The sequence below is a fragment of the Phyllobates terribilis genome, unplaced genomic scaffold (assembly GCF_046119375.1).
Source record: "Phyllobates terribilis strain yellow unplaced genomic scaffold, ASM4611937v1 Scaffold_3__8_contigs__length_932513732, whole genome shotgun sequence".
Classification (NCBI taxonomy): Eukaryota; Metazoa; Chordata; class Amphibia; order Anura; family Dendrobatidae; genus Phyllobates; species Phyllobates terribilis.
In genome coordinates this window covers 862434777-862456652 of record NW_027362763.1, presented here as the reverse complement: position 1 = coordinate 862456652, position 21876 = coordinate 862434777, and the positions used below count along the sequence as shown (strand labels likewise).

The following is a 21876-nucleotide window of genomic DNA, read 5'->3' as shown; positions in this document are numbered from 1 at the left end:
ATATTGTTCAACATCGCTTTCACCACTTAAAGAGATTTACCGCTTTCCAAAAAGTTTCTTGTAAAAAAGAAAAAAACAAAGATGGTACTCATCCTTCCTCAGTCCAACGACGGCTCCGGTCTCTATGGTTTAGCTGCAGAGGTGATATCACGACTAAAGCATATGACGCGCCCCCTGGGCCGTGTGTGGGGGAATACCCGGAGCCGGGTCTCTGTGTAATGTCAAGGGTTGTAGTCTCCGTGGCGGCGACCCGGTTCTGTGGCTCAGGGTGGTCAAACCAGTGGCGGATCTGTTTACTTGGTTTTTAAACTTTGAAATGTCCGACTACGCCACTCGTGGATTGCGGTCACTGAGAACCGCCGCTGCGGGGCAGACCGCTGAGGCTGATGTTGTGTGCGCAGAAGAGGGTAGTATAACTCCCCGCGGGAGGAGTATAGCCTCAGGGCAGTGAGTGCAGATGGTGGGGGTGATGGTGCGCGGGAGCAACAGTAATGACTCAGAGTCCAGTGATGCAGTCCAGGGTCTTTACTCACAGTTTTACACTCCAAGCCACTTCTGCAGGTAATGGCTGCCCACGTTGTACTGTGCTCACCAGGTGAGGGGCTCGGCCAACTCCCAGGTACCTTTGGAATGCTTTTCAGGACCCCCTTCGTGTGTCCTTTCTCTGGCCCGTCGTACCCCACAATTGACCACGTTTCTGTCCAGCTGCCTTGGGCCTTGGCGGGCAAACGTATATTCCGTTTCCCTGGGCCCTATATGGTGCCTTCCTAACGGGTGTAGTGAGGGGCCGTAACACATGCAATGCCACGGCCTCCAGTTACTAGCTGAGGGTAGTTGCTCTCCTCCACTAGATGAGGGATCCGGTTCCCTTTCTTGACCTGACCACCCTACTCTGGTAGCGGCGGGCGTATGGTGGCGACTGGCCGGTGGGCACCCCTGGGGTCCCTTCACTCCACTCCTGGAGCCTCCTCCGTTCCTCTCCTCTCTGACTGAACTCAGCAGCTCTTCTCTTCCCTAGGCTCAAGCCGAGAGACTTGGCCTCCCTGCGGAGCAGAGCCCATACAGAGCCCCTGCTCCAGTCTTCTTCTCTCTCTTTTTCTCCCTTTCTCCAAGATGGTGCTCACCTTATATACTCCCCTTTTCAGTGCACCCTGGATCTACTCTCCCCACCCACACACTACCGGGTTCCCCCTTTCTAGGTGTTCCCTCCCCCCACTCCAGCCAGAAACAGGGGCAGTTGTGCTCACTCTTGGGAGCATTGTCGCCCTGCCCCCCGGAAATGTCGGAAATGTGGTGTAGTGCATGTGGGTGTTAGGGTCCTGAGCCACACTCCATCCTTACCTGGAAGTGAGATATCACACCTCTGGGTGAGATGCAATACCTCTGTAGCGACCGAACCCTCGGGGCGCTACACATACATCACCACTGCAGCCAATCAATGAGCTCAGCAACTCTTACCATCTACATCAGCAGAGCTGCTCAGCTCAATGATTTGCTGCAGCATTCCTGTGCACTGCAGTCATGACATCACTACTAAACACAAAATACAAAGACCGGAGGAGGAGCAGGGAGCCATCACTAGTCTGTGAGAGGATGAGTATTTTCTGAGTTTCCCTTGGAAGACCCTTATCAGTGGTGAATAAAGAAATTTTGTTCAATAGTATGTATCGATAGTTTTTATGGAAAAATATTAGCGTCAATTTATGGAAAAAGGTAAAAACATTGGCTACTCACTATTAGTAAGATGCCTTTTTTTTTCCCCTGCCCGTCTCATGCACTAATCACTCATTCTCGGGTTACTGGAAAAATCAGTCTTCATTGAATCAGACACGAACAGGGATTATCCCTCAGTGAGGGATCTGGCTCCCTAAAGCTGCCCACAACTGGACAGGAATTGGAGGGATGGAGCTGCTGCACAGAGACTGAGGCAGAGACACACACGTAGACACTGCTATAGCTTCTAGTACATATTCTTCTGCCTCACCTCAGCGCTAGATTCACAATACTATTACTCATGGACATACACGTGATGGCTTGTTCTGAAAATTCACTTACAATTATAGTGATGCTCACTATCATGGATGTATTTGTAATTCCATTACTTTTGTACATGCATTGTCTAATATACTTGGTCATCATGGCCAATGCTTAACAAGGGTTTTACTTGAGAAAAAATGACTGGAATTTATGATAGAATATATTACAAAGTAGAAACTCTCATTTGCCAAAGTGCTAAAACAGCGTACAGACGTAAAATAGAGTTGGACAGAGAGTTGTGAATGGGTGTGTTTACTACCACACATTAGAAGACATTCTCATTCTTTATTTCTCTTATCACAGACATAAGGATATAGTCAAAATACTAGCTCTATATTTGAGTTGTGAATCTTAGTGGGCAAGTACCCAGGTGGCTTTGTACCTTCTAGACTGGCCTCCAACAATATGACAGGGGTTGCCGATCTGTATCACCAGTGCATGGTCTGTAGCAGTGAGGCTATGCTGCCATTACTGGATATAAGAAAGATCTCTATTATTTTCCCTTGGAAAATTTACTTGTAGGTTGATGTAATGTTTTGGTTTTCTGGAACACATGGGACTCGTTTCGATTTACTTTCCAAGTCAAAGAGGTATCCAGCAAGGATGCAGTGTTTCCCCTTACTTTTGTATCCTTGCCCTGGCTATCTGAGTGTGCTCCAACCATGGGCATACCCAGGATCAAAACTAGGGGGGGGGGGTCAAGCCATGGTCACAGATACTGAAGAGAAATATATATATAGTACAATGCAAATATTTCACTTCTTACATTACATGAGTGATATCTATTGTAAATTCCACAATAGCTCAGAATCCGGCGAATCACTCCACACAGTATACTGGCCGCCATAAAATGCCCCATACTGGATACTGGTCCCCATATAACGCTCCATACAGGATACTGGCCCCTATATAACGCTCCATACAGAATACTGGCCCCTATATAACGCTCCATACAGAATACTGGCTCCCATATAACGCTCCATACAGGATACTGGCCCCCATATAACGCTCCATACAGAATACTGGCCCCCAGATAACGCTCCATACAGAATACTGGCTCCCATATAATGCTCCATACAGTATACTGGCCCCCATATAACGCTCCATACAGAATACTGGCCCCCATATAACGCTTCATGCAGGATACTGGCCCCCATATATCGCTCCATGCAGGATACTGGCCCCCATATAAGGCTCCATACAGAATACTGGCCCCCATATAACGCTCCATACAGAATACTGGCTCCCATATAATGCTCCATACAGGATACTGGCCCCCATATAATGCTCCATACAGAATACCGGCCCCCATATAACGCTCCATACAGAATACTGGCCCCCATATAACGCTCCATACAGAATACTGGCCCCCATATAACGCTCCATACAGGATACTGGCCCCCATATAATGCTCCATACAGAATACTGGCCCCCATAAAATGCTCCATACAGAATACTGGCCCCCATATAATGCTCCATACGGAATACTGGCCCCCATATAACACTCCATACAGGATACTGGCCCCCATATAACGCTCCATACAGAATACTGGCCCCCATATAACGCTCCATACAGAATACTGGCCCCCATATAACGCTCCATGCAGGCTGTTCCCCACACATAATGCCTCATGCAGGCTGTTCCCCCCCACATAATGCCCCACGCAGGCTGTTCCCCCCACATAATGCCCCACGCAGGCAGTTCCCCCCACATATTGCCCCACGCAGGCTGTTCCCCCCCATATAATGCCCCATGTAGGATGTCACCCCACCTTATAATGCCCCATGCAGGATGACACCCCCCCTTCCTTATAATGCCCCATGCAGGATGTCACACCCCCCCTCCCTTATAATGCCCCATGCAGGATGTCGCACACCCCCCCTCCTTTATAATGCCCCATGCAGGATGTCACACAACCCCCCTCCCTTATAATGCCCCATGCAGGATGTCACACATCCCCCCTCACTTATAATGCCCCATGCAGGATGTCACACACACCCCCTCCCTTATAATGCCCCATGCAGAATGTCACCCCCCCCTCCCTTATAATGCCCCATGCAGGATGTCACCCCCCCTGATAATGCCCCATGCAGGATGTCACATCCCCCCCCCCTTATAATGCCCCATGCATGATGTCACCCCCTCCTTATAATGCCCCATGCAGGATGTCAAACCCCCCCACCTCACCCCCCTCCCTTATACTGCCACAAGCCTCCATACAATAAAAAAAAATCAAATACTCACCTCACATCTCACCTGCTGCCGCTGCTCCAGACTCCAGCATCGCCGGCCTCATCCCGCTCTGCTCTGTGACTGCTCAGGAGAGAGCACGGTATAAAGACGTCACCGCGCCCTCTGACCTGAGACGTCACAAAGCAGCAGCCGCGGAGGATGCAGGAGCTGCTGCGGAGGCACAGGGAGAGGTAAGTATTGTGCCGGGGCCCTGAGCAAGCGGGGGGGGGAGCGGGCGCTGACGGTGAGGGGCCCCCCTGCCTGCTCAGGGCCCTGGCATTTGCCCGGGTGCACCGGGTGCTGATGCCGGCCCTGGTGTGCAGCTTGCGTGCCTGCTTCTAGGAGGGGGAAGCTGCCCCACGGTGGGTACGCCCATGGCTCCAACCATATCAAGGTAGAAATTTCCCTTTAGTGTCACATAAATAACGCCTTTCTGTGACTTTCACATATCTTTTTACGCTATTTATTGGATACTCTGTCACCATTGGGCTGATTTCTAATTAAAATTCTAAGCATTTAAAATATCTTTACTATCATCTATGGTCAATCTCCCTCAATCCTGCTACGCTTTTACATGGTCACCAATTCATCTTGATTAATTGGTCATTGGGCTATCAAACACCTATGGTTTCCTCTCTAAGTGTAGCCCATTCTTTCTTAAAGGGATTGTCTACTATTCAGAAAACCCCTTTTGAATCACTATAAATATCCCCCCAGTAAAATAATAACACTTATACTCACCTCCGGTGCCGTTCCAGCGGTGTCGGCACTGGCTCTTCTGAGCATCGTGTGACATAACAATGAGGCCAATGACCTCACTCTCCACTCCTATGGACGTATCTCACTTCCTCCGGGTGTCTTGATTTGTCCAAAGGAGGGGACAGTGAAGCCAGTGCTGATCGGCAGCAGTGATTGTGTGACATAATGTCATGTGATCCCCAGGAGAGCCAGTGTGGACACCGCTGGAACGGCATCAGCACCAGAGGTGAGTATGGGTGTTATTATTTTACTAGTGGAGGAACAAAGTGATTCAGAAGGGGTTGTCCGAGTAGTGGACAACGCCTTTAAGCCACCACAGATGGCTTTTGGAGAATAGGGGGAAATGTCACATCTCTTGGCTGGGTAGAGGTCATGCACTAAATATGACTATGTTATTTATATTAATTTAGGGTTCGCCAAGTTGCATTCCTCCAATGTTACTTAAGAATTTTAAAAGTTTGTCAATCAAATTATTAGGGTCAATATAGTGATCCTATTTATACACAAATCTGAAGAAGAACTGAGCTCAAGAAGCTAAATAAATAAGAATCTTACATTTTATTTTAACAATTAAATTATTAGATTTCATAATTACAATATTTTACATTGATAAATAGTACCTAGGGTCTTCTATAGGTATAAAAAGGTTTATTAGGTTCAAGTAAAGCTTATAAAACACTGGCAGATCTCAAGATCACGCAGGCTATTAAGTGCCTGTATTACACTTGTATCTGCGTAATAATGAGAATAAAATATTGTTAAAACACCCCATCATAATGGCATTTTTATTTAATCATAATGGCATTTGCTAGCATTACTAACCTTTAAATTTGAAGCTGTAATGAACAGCTAATGTCCGACCTACTAATAAGCATACATTATGACAAAGTGTTGCAGTGAGAAATACAAGACACATGTCCATATTCATTCAACAAATGTGACAATTTTTAATTTAAACTTTATCTTGAAATAATGGTAATTTATAGTATGAAGGCTTTCAAAATGCTATCATGTTAAAAAAAATAAAGTGTCAAAAACTCTTGACTTAAAAGGATAGTGTCATCAGAAAATGACCAATTGTTTAACCTTGACAACTTTGCAATTTTCCGTTTTTGCGCTTTCGTTTTTTGCTCCCCTTCTTCCCAGAGCCATAAGTTTTTCTTTTTTAATTTTCCGTCAACATAGCCGTATCAGGGCTTGTTTTTTGAGGGACGAGTTGTACTTTTGAATGATACCATTGATTTTACCATATAGCTAACTGGAAAATGGGGAAAAAAATTCCAAGTGCGTGGAAAATGCAAAAAAAGTGCAATTTCACAATCGTTTTTGCGTTTTTTTATTTATCATGTTCACTAAATGCTAACACTGACCTGGCAATATGATTCTCCAGATCAGTACGAATATGCAGACGCCAAACATGTATACAGTGGGTACGGAAAGTATTTAGACCCCTTTAAATTTTTCACTCTTTGTTTCATTGCAGCCCTTTGGTAAATTCTAAAAAGTTCATTTTTTTCTCATTAAAGTACACTCTGCACCCCATCTTGACAGAAAAAAAAACAGAAATGTAGACATTTTTGCCAATTTATTAAAAAAGAAAAACTGAAATATCACATGGTCATAAGTATTCAGACCCTTTGCTCAGTATTGAGTAGAAGCACCCTTTTGAGGTAGTACAGCCATGAGTCTTCTTGGGAATGATGCAACAAGTTTTTCACACCTGGATTTGGGGATCCTCTGCCATTCTTCCTTGCAGATCCTCTCCAGTTTCGTCAGGTTGGATGGTGAACGTTGGTGGACAGCCATTTTCAAATCTCTCCACAGATGCTCAATTGGGTTTAGGTCAGGGCTACAGAGTTGTTCTGAAGCCACTCCTTTGTTATTTTAGCTGTGTGCTTAGGGTCATTGTCTTGTTGGAAGGTGAACCTTCGGCCAAGTCTGAGGTCCAGAGCACTCAGGAAGAGGTTTTCATCCAGGATATCTCTGTACTTGGCCGCATTCATGTCTCCTTCAATTGCAACCAGTGGTCCTGTCCCTGCAGCTGAAAAATACCCCCATAGCATGATGCTGCTAACACCATGTTTCACTGTTGGGATTGTATTGGGCAGGTGATGAGCAGTGCCTGGTTTCCTGCACACATACTACCTAGAATTATCACCAAAAAGTTCTATCTTCATCTCATCAGACCAGAGAATCTTATTTCTCATAGTCTGGGAGTACTTCATGTGTTTTTGAGCAAACTCTATGAGCGCTTTCATATGTCTTGCACTGAGAAGAGTCTTCCGTCGGGCCACTCTGCCATAAAGGCCCGACTGGTGGAGGGCTGCAGTGATAGTTGACTTTCTCCCATCTCCCTACTGCATCTCTGGAGCTCAGAGATTCTTCTTTATCTCTCTCACCAAGGCTCTTCTCCCACGATTGGTCAGTTTGGCCAGGTCTAGGAAGACTTCTGGTGGTCCCAAACTTCTTCCATTTAATGATTCTGGAGGCCACTGTGCTCTTAGGAACCTTGAGTAATACAGAAATTCTTTTGTAACCTTGGCCAGATCTGTGCCTTGCCACAATTCTGTCTCTGAGCTCCTTGGGCAGTTCCTTTGAGCTCATGATTCTCATTTGGTCTGACATGCACTGTGAGCTGTGAGGTCTTATATAGACAGGTGTGTGCCTTTCCAAATCAAGTCCTATCAGTTTAATTAAACACAGCTGGACTCCAATAAAGGAGTAGAACCATCTCAAGGAGAATCACAAGGAAATGGACAGCATGTGACTTAAATATGATTGTCTGAGCAAAGGGTCTGAATACTTATGACCATGTGATATTTCAGTTTTTCTTTTTAATAAACTTGCAAAAATTTCTACATTTCTGTTTTTTTCAGTCAAGATGGGGTGCAGAGTGTACTTTAATGAGAAAAAAAATGAACTTTTTAGAATTTATCAAATGTCTGCAATGAAACAAAGAGTGAAAAATTTAAAGGGGTCTGAATACTTTCTGTACCCACTGTAGGTTCTTTTTTAAGTGGTGAAACCAAATCTGAAATTTGTAAGAAAAAAAAAATGTGCTTATGTCGCCATTTTCCGAGACCTGTAGCATCTCCATTTTTTGTGATCTGGGGCTAGGTGATGGCTTACTTTTTGCGCCCTGAGCTGACATTTTTATTGATAGTATTTTGAGGTAGATATGCAATGCAATGTTGAAGCAGTCAATTTTTTTTCATGTTATGCCATTTACCGATCGGATTAACTTACTCTATATTTCGATAGATCGTGCATTTCTGAACGCAGGAGGACGACGTGGGGCCGATTATACTGTATACTCGTTGGCCCGCGACTTTGTCCAAGTTTTTCATTTTGGCCCTCTGTGTGTTTGAGTTTGACATCCCTGCTCTAAAGTGAGTTTAATCCATGAACAGCTGCTATACAGCAATTATATATTCGGACTCCATATTTGAACTAAAGTTTAAAATGACTCACTGAGCACACAGGGTTTTTCTAGGAGTTTTTGAAGAGGGAATTGAGTGGAAACTCTTCAAATCTGCCTTCAAATATCAAAACTCCTCAAAAACTTAAAATTTCTGTTCTGAAATCTCTGCAAAAAGATGTGTACATAGCCTCAACAATTATCTGTCCATTTTTGGAAAAACTGGATATTTAATTTCAACAATTTCCCTATTGTTTGCTAACAATCCATATACAGGGTGATTATATATCGGGTTTTGCGTTCATATTACTGCAAAGATAAAAATTTCACCCGCTTGTAATAATAACTTATCGAAAGGTCACATCTCAGAGTTTGTAGTTTGTAACCCGCGCGTGCAGACTTGCTTGTGACTCAACAGGTGGCAGGGCAGCATCAGATCCCAAAATGGCGACTATGCAAGAGAAAGTGTTTTGTGTTTTAGAGTATAAGAAGTGTAAATCAATTGTTGCCGTGCAGCGAGCTTTCCGAAGGCTGTATGAAAGTAACCCACCTGGTCACCAGAGCATTTTGCGGTGGTATCGACAATTGAAGGACACAGGGTGCTTGTGTAAACGTAAAAGCTCCAGATGACCAAGTGTTACAGGTGAAGCAGGGTAGAGGGTTCGAGAGACCGTTGCACATAGCCCACAGAAATCAACCCGTCACGCAAGTCGTGAACTTGGCATTCCTCAGCTGACTGGAAGATTCTGTGAAGGCGACTGCGCCAGAAATCATATAACCACATCACATACAACTATTGAAACACAGCCAGCCGACCAAGATATCCAATACGAATTCTGTGCCTTTTTTCAGGCAGCATTGAAAGATGACAAATTCGCTTCCCGGCTAGTGTTCAGTGACGAGGTAACCTTCCACTTAATCGGAAAGGTGAACCGTCACAATATCCAAATATGGGGAATGTAACATCCCAATGCCACTGTGGAAATCGAAAGAGATTTTCCAAAAGCAAATGGTTTCATTGCAATCTCAAAAAAAAGGTGTATGGCCCCTTTTTTTATCGCTGAAAAGACTGTGACAGGTACATAGTACCTCGATATGTTACAGTTATGGTTGTTTCCACAACTGCTAATTGATTCCAGAAACTCAAGTTTTCAATTAGACGGAGTTCCACCCCACTGGCATTCAGAGGTGCTGTGCTTTCTCAACAAGCAACTCCCCAACCGGTGGATTGGTCGCTGTACTGGTGTTGACTTGGCACTCTTCAGATGGCCCCCAGGTCTCCCAATCTGACAGTGTATGACTTCTTTCTTTGGGGGTGCATCAAAGACATTGTTTACGTGCCGCCTGTGCAAGCAACACTGGATGAGCTCCAGGACGCATTACCACTAGTGATGAGCGAGCATGCTTGTTACTCGAGATTTACGAGCATGCTCGGGTGTTTTCCGAGTATCTTCAGCGTGCTCGGGTGTTATATTTTCTTCACTCCCGTGCTCATGATTTGCGACTGTTTGACAGCTTTAATACATGTGAGGAATGCCTGTCTCTTAGGCATTCCTTATATGTATTAAAGCTGTCAAACAATCGCAAATCATGAGCATGGAGTGACGAAAACATAACAGCCGAGCACGCTGAAGATACTCGGCGAGCACCCGAGCATGCTCGCTGAAAGGGTTAACAGAATATACTCGCTCATCACTAATTACCACCGCTCTAATGACCAACGACGGGGACATGCTGCAGCATGTTTGGGATGAACTGGAGTATCACATAGATGTGTGTCATGGGACAAAAGGAGGACGCATAGAACTATTTGTAAACATGTGCTAAATTTGGAGGGTTTGTGTTCATTATGTGCCATTCACTATTGTGCATGTAATACATTTTGAAACATACCTCTTTGAAACCCGATGATTGAATATTTTATAATCATCCTGTATTTTCACAATGGAAACTTCTTGACTTTGCAGAGGATTCTGAAGGCCCATCCTCCCGGTACTCTGAAGATAATGCAGGAAAGAAAAACTTTTTGCTCCATGACCTAAAGGAAGACCTTTAAATGGCCCTTGAAGAACCTTGTTTTGCATAGATTGTGGCAGAGTGATCCGAAGATTGCATATACAGTAGTGTTTAAAATAATAACAGTGTATTCAAAACATGAGTTAAGCACAAAATCTTTATACTAGTTTTTATTTCCATGCATTGGGAACATTGCACACTGTTTTCTAATTCAAAACATGAAGAGAAATGTATATAAATTGTATTTACTTTATAGAAAATAACAAAAAATGAACATATGAACATTGGGCTGTTCTAAAAAATAGCAGTGTCGGCATTTGTCTTTACAAACTCACAATATGTACTCTTTTTTTTGAGGATTAGCATTCCTGTGAATCACTAAGCTAATGTTTAGTTGTATACCTACAGTTTTTTAGAACTGCTTCACATCTATGTTGCATAGAGTCAATCAATTTCTGGCACGTGTCAACTGTTATTCCAGCTCAGGATGCTTTGACTACATCCCACAATTTTTTGGTATTTGTTGGCTTTGCCTCAGAAACGGCATTTTTGATGTCCCCCCACAAGTGTTTTATTGGATCAAGGTTCGGGGATTGGGCTGGCCACTCCATAACCTCAATTTTGCTGGACTGGAACCAAGATTTTGCTCGTTTACTGGTGTGTTTAGGGTCGTTGTCTTTTTGAAACACCCATTTCAAGGGCATATTCTCTTCAGCGTAAGGCAACATGACCTCTTCAAGTATTTTAATGTATGCAAATTGGTTCATGATCCCTGGTATGCGGTAAATAGGCCCAGCACCATAGTAAGAGAAACATGCCCATATTATGATGCTTGCACCACCATGCTTCACTGTCTTCAAAGTGTACTGTGGCTTGAATGCAGAGTTTGGGGGTCGTCTGACGAACTGTCTGCCTCCTTTGGACCCAAAAAGAACAAGTTTACTTTCATCAGTCCACAAAATGTTTTTCCATTTCTCTTTAGGCCAGTTGATATGTTCTTTGGCAAATTGTATCCGCTTCAGTACATGCCTTTTTTTAACAGTGGGACTTTGCAGGGACTTCTTGCTAAGAGATTAGCTTCACACAGGCATCTTCTGTCACAGTACTCACAGGTAACTTGAGACTGCCTTTGATCATCCTGGAGCTGATCATTGGCTGAGCCTTTGCCATTCTGGCTATTCTTCGATCCATTTGAATGGTAGTCTTCCGTTTTCTTCCACGTCTCTCTGGTTTTACTTTCCATTTTAAAGCATTGAAGATCGTTTTAGCTGAACAGCCTATCATTGTCTGCACTTCTTTATAAGTTTTACCCTCTCCAATCAACTTTTTAATCACAGTACGCTGTTCTTCTGAACAATGTCTTGAACGACCCATATTTCTAAGGCTTTCAAGGAGAAATGCATGTACAACATGTGCAGGCTTCACCCTTAAATAACTTGATTCACACCTGTTTCTTCACAGAATGATTGACCTCACCAATTGAACTCCACGCTGCTATTATTTTGAACACACAAAATTAATTATTCAATTAATAATTAGTGCTTCAATTAATTATTCAAATACACAAGACTCAAAAACCTGCAGAGCATGAATGCTGAGTCTGTTGGTTTTCTTAGAATCTACTGCACTAACTGGTCTATTGTTTGACATGTAATATAATTTATACCAAAAACCGTGATTAATCTGGTTAGACATATTGGACTGCTATTATTTTGAACACTACTGTATGCCTGTATCAACAAATGAACAGTACACTGTTGATAATAGTTCTAGCTGCTATCTCTAACCTACAATGACAGAGGATACCGATGTTATGGATGACAACTTTCCCAGCATCCCTAAACGACTATCGCCCTGTAGCCATAACATGAAGTCCTTAGAAAGATTAGTGCATGCTTACTTGAGTCTGAGGGCTTTTGCTGACCCCCTACAGTTTTCTTACCAGCATAGATTGAGGGTAGACTATGCTATTATGTCTCTGATACATACAGTGCATTCATTTTTGGACAATCATGGAACCACCGTATGCGCAATGTTCTTTGACTTCTCCAGTACGTTCAATACCTTACAGCCATGCTTACTATGTAAAAAGATGACTGATATGAAGGTGGAGTAGGGGATAAGAAATTGGATAACGGACTACCTGTCAGACAGGCCACAGTTTGTACAGATGGGAGCAGTTGTATCTGGCAGATTATTGAGCAGTGTAGGTGCCCCTCAGGGAATGGTGCTGTCACCCTTTCATGTTTGTATACAGCAGATTTCCAGTATAAATGTGATTTTTTCCACCTCCAAAAATTCTCAGATGGCTCCGTGGTAGTCGGATGTATTAGGGATGGCCAGAGTGAGGAGTAATATAGGATGGTGGTGTCGGATTTTGTGGATTGGTGCCAGGCTGTTTGCAACTTATCAAAGAAAACTAAGGAGCTGGTGGTGAACTATAGAATGAGAAAGATGGACTGTTCATCTGTCACTATTGCTGGTCAGGAAGTGGAGCAGGTAGACAGTTACAAATAGTTGGGGGTCCACTTGGACAGCAAACTGGACTGGAGGTGCCATACGAAGATTTACAAGAAGGGGATGAGCAAACTGTACTTCCTACAGAAACTAAGGTCATTCAATGTGTGCAGCAAAATGTTATAAATGCTCTACAAGTCCGTAGGGGCAAGTGCAATCTTTCGCAATCATATGCTAAGGAAGTTGTGTGCAGGTGTCTGATGCTAATAAGCTTTTCAAGAAGGCAAGCTCCGCTGTTGGCCGCCATCTTGCCACTTTTGAGGAGATAGTGGAGGAAAGAATTTAGAAGAAGTGTTTGGCGATAATGAACAATAACGCACACCCATTATATGAGTTGTTTATGAGGCAGAGAAGCACCTTCAGTAACCGTTTAAAGCACACCTGTCAGCAGGATTGTGCTTGGTAAACCACATACACTGTCAGGTGGGCGCCATTACACTGAGCAAAATGATACCTTTGTTGATGAAATCCACCCAGTGATTCTCTTATCTTTATTTTCAGTTCTGCCATAATGATATGCTCGTGCTCTGGGGCGGGACTTTAGGGAGGGGCTGTAACTGGTGCTCTCAATATGTATTCCTATCTCTGGCCTCTGACAGGTCACTGTGCTTTCAGTGACCTGCCTACTATTTTAAATATTGACTTTGTAATTTCTCTGCCAATTTGAAATTTACATCCCCCAAAATGGCTGCCGGCACCCGCGCATGCGCAGTAGCATCTTTCAGTTGCCGACAGATGCTACTGCGCAAGCGCGGGCCATATTGCTGCATGCAAATTTATTTTTCCTGTAGCAGAATGGCGCCCGCGTGAGTGCAGTAGCATCAATCGATTGCCGATGTTACTGCGCACGTGCTGGCGCCATTTTGCTACAGGACAAAAACTTGCCTGCAGCAATATGGCCCCCACCGCCTGCGAGGTAGCATTTCTCGGTTGCCGAGAGATGCTACTGTGCATGAGCAGCACCATATTGCTGCACCCAAGTTCTTTTTCCAAAAGCAAAATGGCGCCCATGTGTGCGGAGTAACATCTCTCGACAACCGAAAGATGCTACTTCACATGTGCAGGCGCCAGCAGCCATTTTGAGGGATGTAAATTTCAAATTGGCAGAAAAATTACACAGGCAGTATTTAAAATAGTAGGCAGGTCATTGAAAGCACAGTGACCTGTCAGAGGCCAGAGATAGGCATACATAATGAGAGCATCAGCTACAGACCCTCCCTAAAGTCCCACCCCAGAGCACGAGCATATCATTATGGCAGAACTGAAAATAAAGATTATAAAAGAATCACTGGACAGATTTCATCAACAAAGGTATCATTTTACTCAGTGTAATGTTGTCCACTTGACAGTGTATGTGGTTTACTAAGCACAATCTTGCTGACAGGTGTGCTTTAATCCTACTAAAGTGTAATAGGGAAAGACACAGGAAATTGTTGGTGCCGACTGTTATGAGAATGTAGAACAACTGTGAAATTCTCCAAGTGATCGGTGTATTATTGGTGTTCTTTTTTTTATCAGATCATTTTTATTAAGAAAATTACACAATGTTTTTACAAAGAAAGATCTGTAGAACAAAGATATTCAATGCTACATGGTATCATTATATATTATTGTTATACATAAAATACAACAAAGTTGTCATCTTCCAAAGAATTAAATTTTTTTCCATTCAAAAACAATACAAACCCCCCACCCCCGATAACACTCGAGAAATCTATATTTATACTATTATTTTTATGCATATACATTAGAATATCTGCCATTCAGTTATAATAATTAGTTTGCATGTGTACGGACCATACTTACAACATTTAACCTGTAATGATCATACCACAAGTGTTCATGAAACCAACAATTGCCATAAACTATCATTAGTACTCGAGATGGCAGGCCTGGAACATTCAACCAGGGTCCCCAGATGTTGTCAAATTTCTTGATTGCATTTCTCTTTCTATATACCCCTTTTTCCAACCAAATAATATTGTTTAGCTTATTTATTAACTCATTAACTGTCAGTGATTGAGCCTCTAGCCAAAGTTGTGCAATAAGTTTACGTGCTTGATACAATGTTCACGAAAGACATATAGCCATCGGGGATTCAAAATCGTCCGAATTCCCTAAATATCGGTCTGCTTGGATTTGCATACCAAATACCCCTTTTATTAAAGAGTGTGTTTTTTTCAGTAGGAGCCCAATCTTCTGTACTCCCAGTACTGTACTGTGAGCGAGCACCGGTCATTGCGTATTATGTATGCCTGCATACTATACATGAGCTGCCTGTAAAATAACTATCTTTAGTGGTATATACAGTGGGTACGGAAAGTATTCAGACCCCTATAAATTTTTCACTCTTTGTTTCATTGCAGCCATTTGGTAAATTCTAAAAAGTTCATTTTTTTTTCTCAGTAAAGTACACTCTGCACCCCATCTTGAACGGAAAAAAACAGAAATGTAGAAATTTTTGCAAATTTATTAAAAAAGAAAAACTGAAATATCACATGGTCATAAGTATTCAGACCCTTTGCTCAGTATTGAGTAGAAGCACCCTTTTGAGCTAGTACAGCCATGAGTCTTCTTGGGAATGATGCAACAAGTTTTTCACACCTGGATTTGGGGATCCTCTGCCATTCTTCCTTGCAGGTCCTCTCCAGTTCCGTCAGGTTGGATGGTGAACGTTGGTGGACAGCCATTTTCAGGTCTCTCCAGAGATGCTCAATTGGGTTTAGATCAGGGCTCTGGTGGGGCCAGTCAAGAATGGTCATAGATTTGTTCTGAAGCTACTCCTTTGTTATTTTAGCTGCGTGCTTAGGGTCACATTGTCTTGTTGGAAGGTGAACCTTCGGCCAAGTCTAAGGTCCAGAGAACTCTGGAAGAGGTTTTCAACCAGGATATCTCTGTACTTGGCAGCATTCATGTTTCCTTCAATGGCAACCAGTCGTCCTGTCCCTGCAGCTGAAAAACACCCCCATAGCATGATACTGCCACCACCATGTTTCATTGTTGGGATTGTATTGGGCAAGTGATGAGCAGTGCCTGGTTTTCTCCACACATACCGCTTAGAATTATCATCAAAAAGTTCTATCTTCGACTCATCAGACCAGAGAATCTTATTTTTCATAGTCTGGGAGTCCTTCATGTGTTTTTGAGCAAACTCTATGCGGGCTTTCATATGTCTTGCACTGAGAAGAGGCTTCTGTCGGGTCACTCTGCCATAAAGGCCCGACTGGTGGAGGGCTGCAGTGATAGTTGACTTTGTGGAACTTTCTCCCATCTCCCTACTGCATCTCTGGAGCTCAGCCACAGTGATCTTGGGGTTCTTCTTTACCTCTCTCACCAAGGCTCTTCTCCCACGATTGCTCAGTTTGGCTGGTCGGCTAGGTCTAGGAAGACTTCTAGTGGTCCCAAACTTCTTCCATTAAGGATTATGGAGGCCACTGTGCTCTTAGGAACCTTGAGTAATGCAGAAATTCTTTTGTAACCTTGGCCAGATCTGTGCCTTGCCACAATTCTGTCTCTGAGCTCCTTGGGCAGTTCCTTTGAGCTCATGATTCTCATTTGGTCTGACATGCACTGTGACCTGTGAGGTCTTTTATAGACAGGTGTGTGCCTTTCCAAATCAATTCCTATCAGTTTAATTAAACACAGCTGGACTCCAATGAAGGTGTAGAACCATCTCAAGGAGGATCACAAGGAAATGGACAGCGTGTGACTTAAATATGAGTGTCTGAGCAAAGGGTCTGAATACTTATGACCATGTGATATTTCAGTTTTCTTTTTTAATAAATTGGCAAAAATTCCCACATTTCTGTTTTTTTTTCCAGTCAAGATGGGGTGCAGAGTGTACTTTAATGAGAGAAAAAAAGAACTTTTTAGAATTTACCAAATGGCTACAATGAAACAAAGAGTGAAAAATTTAAAGGGGTTTGAACACTTTCCGTATCCATTGTACATACATGACTTACTGTGGGTTTAGTTTCTCATCAGTGTGGTGATTCATCCATATACTAGATTTGTATAGAGGAAATTGATTCACAGGACCTGGTCCATTGGCCATGTCAGTAATCAATGGTCGCTGGATGGGAGCCCTTAAAACCACCTCCTACCTTCAGGCTCTTTTTTGATTAGTCAGCCTGGCGCAACGTCAAGTGCGTCATACTGCAACGATGACATCACACTAGGATGGACAATCAAAAGAAGAGCCAGAAGGTAAGAGGTGGATCTCAAAGCTCCATCCAGCGACCACAGATTACTGAAGTGGCCGCTGGACCAGGGTCTGTGAGTGGATTTGCACCAACTCTACCACTTGTCTTTTTTAATAACATTAAATAATTCTGTAATTAAATGATACACAGATGCAATACATAGGTACCGGACATCTAGCAGAAGCAAATTATTACAGACTTCTTCTATAGAAAAATAACTCCCTGTAACGTTTAAACCAGTAGATTGAAAACCAACCAACAGAGTCCTCAGTGGTTTTGATACCTTCTAATGTCTAACATATTTTCTGTTTGCCATTAAAAGCTATCAACTACTGAGATCTCTTTTAAGCAAGAAGGTCAGGAAAGACAGGTAATGCCGAGGGGACAAGGAGGACAGAGTATATTTTGGGGAAACAACATTGTGCTTTGCACTGTTTGGGACGAGGATCTCCACTATGGATACCACATTTTAGCAAACACTGGTTGGGCGACATTGTTGATTTTTAGTGTATTGCTGCTGTAGTCATTTTGAACAGGAAGAAGAGGATCCCTATTACTCAGTTACTAACATGACACTCACACTTCTTCAGAAAGAGGTTTTTAGAAAAAAGTACCACAATATTGTAAATTATTAGGATAATGAAAGTGCTCTGATATCTGGGAACTCCAAGGTGACTTCTAAAATGCTTACAAATTATGCTATTTATTTCTCCTATTTTTGTAATCTGCAGTAAACCATTTACATTATTGTCAGAGTCAGAATAATATCCTTGCAGCGCAGCCAGATGTGTTTCAATTGCCTATATGCTCTCATTCTTAAATCTGGTCACTATATTTATTTATTTTTTTTAACTGAAATAAAGAAGACATTTTTATTATTCACAATTCCAGTACAACTGTATTATTGAGAGCATAAAAATATACTTACTAACAGAATATGGAAAAAAACATACTAAAATGAAACCCAAAATATCACTATTACAATGGTTTTTATTTAAAAAAGAAGTTTGCACAGACCCCAATAAAGACATGTTTTACCATATCGAATAAAGTGTGGTACAGAGACACCCAATTTATAATTTACATTTTCTCCTAATAACAGAAATGCAGCTGCAGACTAATATCTATCTTTATTGTAATATAATCTGGCATGGTACCATTGTAATAAATAAGATGCAATAAAATCTGTACAAAAATCTAACAGCAGTATAGACATCTGCCAGGCATGATGCGTCTCTTTAATGGACTCACACTTTAGTTTTTTTAAAGGATGTATATAAAAAGGGAAAGAAAACGTGAAAGTTCTTGTATCATTTGTTATGTGAGCTCAAGTCCATTAACGTTAATAGAGGTCGATGTAAAGCAGAGCTTTACTGCTCCCTGTGTCAATGAATAGTAAATTCTCGAATCCACAGTCTATTATCACGAGTCTCAGTCATGGTCTTCGGACGTGTCCCCAGGACAATTTGACTGAATGTCTTCTTCATCTATGTAAAAAAACAACAACATAGAAATGGTACTTTAGAAAATGTTGATATCTCTCCAGTAACCTTATGTACATTATTATGTATAAAATATATTATTATTCAGTAACCATTTGTCACACAGACTTGTGAAGCTGCTAAACTCCTTTTCTGGATTTCTGATTTTGTGTTGTCCAGGGTCACATCTCACTTTAAGTTCTAGCATCCATCACTTTCTGATCCTCCAAATTGAGTTTCAGAAGTGCTCCTGGCACTGATGTAATCCTTACAAACTGGCAACAATTCACACAATGTCACAGTCTCCCCCATACAAGAAAATCAGATCAACAGTAGATCAAGCAAAGGCCACACTTGATACTGGCAAAAAAAGCCCCTGAAAGATTAAAATGGGCAAAAGAACACCAACATATGCATCCGGAATCTCTTTTTTAACCCCTTCACACCATGGCCATTTTCCGTTATTTTTTCTCCCCTTCTTCCCAGAGCCATAACTTTTTTATTTTTCTGTCAATATAGGAGAATGAGGGTTTGTTTTTTGTGGGACGAGTTGGACTTTTGAATGACACTGTTCATTCTACCACGTAGTGTACTGGAAAACGGGAAAAAAATTTCAAGTGCGTTGAAAAGGAAAAATGGAAGAAAAAAAAGTGCAATTTCACAATTGTTTTTTTTTTTTTATTATTTACTATGTTCATTATATGGTAAATCGGACCTGGCCATGTGATTTTTCAGGTCACTATAGGCACGCAGATACCAAACAAGTATAGTTTTATTTTTATTGAAGTGGTAAGAAAAAAAAACAGAAATTTGTATAAAAAAAAAAAAATGTTGCTTTTGTCATCATATTCTGAGATCCTTAGCTTCTCCATTTTTCAGGGTATAGAGCTGGATGAGGGCTTATTTTTTGCGCCCTGAGCTGACATTTTTATTGATACCATTTTGAGGTAGATACAATGTTTTGATTGACTCTTATTGTATTTTAACGCAATGTTGCGTTGACCAAAAACACAATTTTAGAATTTTGATTTTTTTTTTTTCGCTATGTCATTTACTGATCGAATTAATTTTATGTTTGGATAGATTGGACTTTTTTCGAACACTAACAAATGTGTGTATTTTTTATTTTTTGCTTTATTTTTAATGGGGCAAAAGGGGTGATTTGAACTACCTTTTTTATTTTTTAAAACTTTTTTTTTCTTCACTTTTTATTAGATCTAATAGTCTCTTTAGGGAACTTTAAACTGCGATCATCTGATCGCTTGTAGTATACATAGCAGAAATGACGATTTCCTATGGATGCTGGAAAAGGGCTGGCTTTCACAAGAGTATCGCAATGACAGGCACCGGGTTCTTCAGCAGACCCTCGACTGTCATGACAACCCAATCACGTCACGGAAGTGCCGATGGGAGTGTGGAATGACGCGTGCCCCTCTCAGCACATGTTGAATGCCGCTGTCAGAGATTGAAAACAGGATTTAACAGATTAACAGACGTGGGCGGAGAGCCACTGCACTAGCGGCTGTTAGATACACATGAACCTCTGATTAAATCAGCTGTCATGTGCGGGGAAAGATGCGGGTTCGGCTTCAAAGGAAAATGGCATACAACGTAAGTCAACTGAACTCTTTGGTTTCGACAGGACCAGCTAACCATCTAAGGGCTCATTCAGACGTCAGTTTTTCTCATACGAGCTCTATCCGTATTTTTCACTGATAGCACTTGTACCTATTATAGTCTATGGAACTGTTCACATGTCCATGTATTTTTGCGAACCAAGTGATCCACACAAAATCACGAAGAAATACTTGATTTTTATCAGTCTTGCTTTAAACTCGCTGATGCAAGTCTATGAGTCTGTGAAAAAAAAAATCAGACAGCACTCAAATCCCATCGGTGTGGTGTCCATTTTTGCTGACTGATAGGAGAAGCTGAGGAAACCTCAGTTTTTTTTTTAAATCTGAGAAAGACTGTTTAAACTCTGATCTTAAAAACAGATACTGACCAAACTGATGACACTCAGAGACCATTTTTTATGGGTACGACAAAAATTACTGACGGCTGAATGAGCCTTAATGCGTATTAGGTCCAGGCTCTTCCCAGACAGATGTTGGGGAGACATGTTGGCTCCTAACTGCATGATCCACTTGTTCTCAGGGAGATTACCAGTAGCTTACCCCTATCTTCCCAATGAGAACAAATGCATGCTCGGTACGAGGGAAGGTCAGTGTCATCCAGCAATGTAAGTCTCAATCTTTTCTTCATACAAGAGTAAGAACTTGCCTCTGTCATACCGTACAAGGACTTTACAGTGTAGGTGTACTTTATTTCTAAACATATTTCATTATTGCTGACTAACAGTACCTTGATATGCAGTGCCACACCAGATGCAATACAAATGATGTCCCCTTAAATAACTCGTGAGAATCTGTAACTTTTCCAGTGTCTATACAGAATAAAATAAAAGTGGTTATTAGAAAAAATGGATTATGAATTCTACATATACAAAGGAAATGTGCGGACTAGAAAACTAAACTGCACTTTTTACCTGATTTTCCTTAAAGGCTTTTTCCCACGAACAAAAGTACATTTTAATCAATAGATCTTGGAATAAAAATAAGTTCCATAATTGGTTGTGTTTAATAAAATGTTCCTGTGCGGAGATAATCTTATAAATGTTCCCCTGCTGTGTACTGTGTAATGGCTGTGTGTGACCGTGCAGGAACATGGTCTGATCATACCACATCTCCTGGGCAGGAGGAAGCAAAAGAGCATACAGACATGACAGTATGGGATCACAGCTGATTCTTTCTTTGAGGTAAAACATTGTTTAAAAACAGGCAGTGAAATGTTTTACCTCACAAAAAGAATCAGCTGTGATCCCATGATGTGCTATCTGCATACTCTTGTGTTCTTCCCTGCCCAGGAGATGTGGTATGATCAGACCATGTCCCTGTACGGTCAGACACAGCCATTACACAGTACACCGCAGGGACACATTTATAAGATTATCTCAGCACAGGAACATTTTATTTAACACATCCAATTGTGGAAATGATTATTATTCCAAGTTCTATTGATTAAAATGTACTTTTGTTTGTCGGAAAACCCCTTTAATCTCCTCTAAGAACGTTCATTGGGTGCTGCTAACATTACTTTAACGTTTTTGAAAAACTATATACAGATATTACTGATGATAACATAAAAATGGTT

General features: G+C 41.9%; 1 protein-coding gene across 1 annotated transcript in view; it reads right to left on the bottom strand.

The window, feature by feature from the left end:
• Window positions 1-18154: 18154 nt before the first annotated feature.
• GPATCH11 (G-patch domain containing 11) overlaps window positions 18155-21876 on the bottom strand; it is a 48777-nt gene continuing 45055 nt past the window's right edge. The window contains exons 7-8 of the mRNA XM_073672627.1: window positions 21028-21109; window positions 18155-18669 (exon numbers count right to left, since the gene is read on the bottom strand). Coding sequence (XP_073528728.1) covers window positions 18614-18669; window positions 21028-21109 — 138 coding nt within the window. The 3' untranslated portion in view covers window positions 18155-18613. The remainder of the gene's footprint in view (window positions 18670-21027; window positions 21110-21876) is intronic.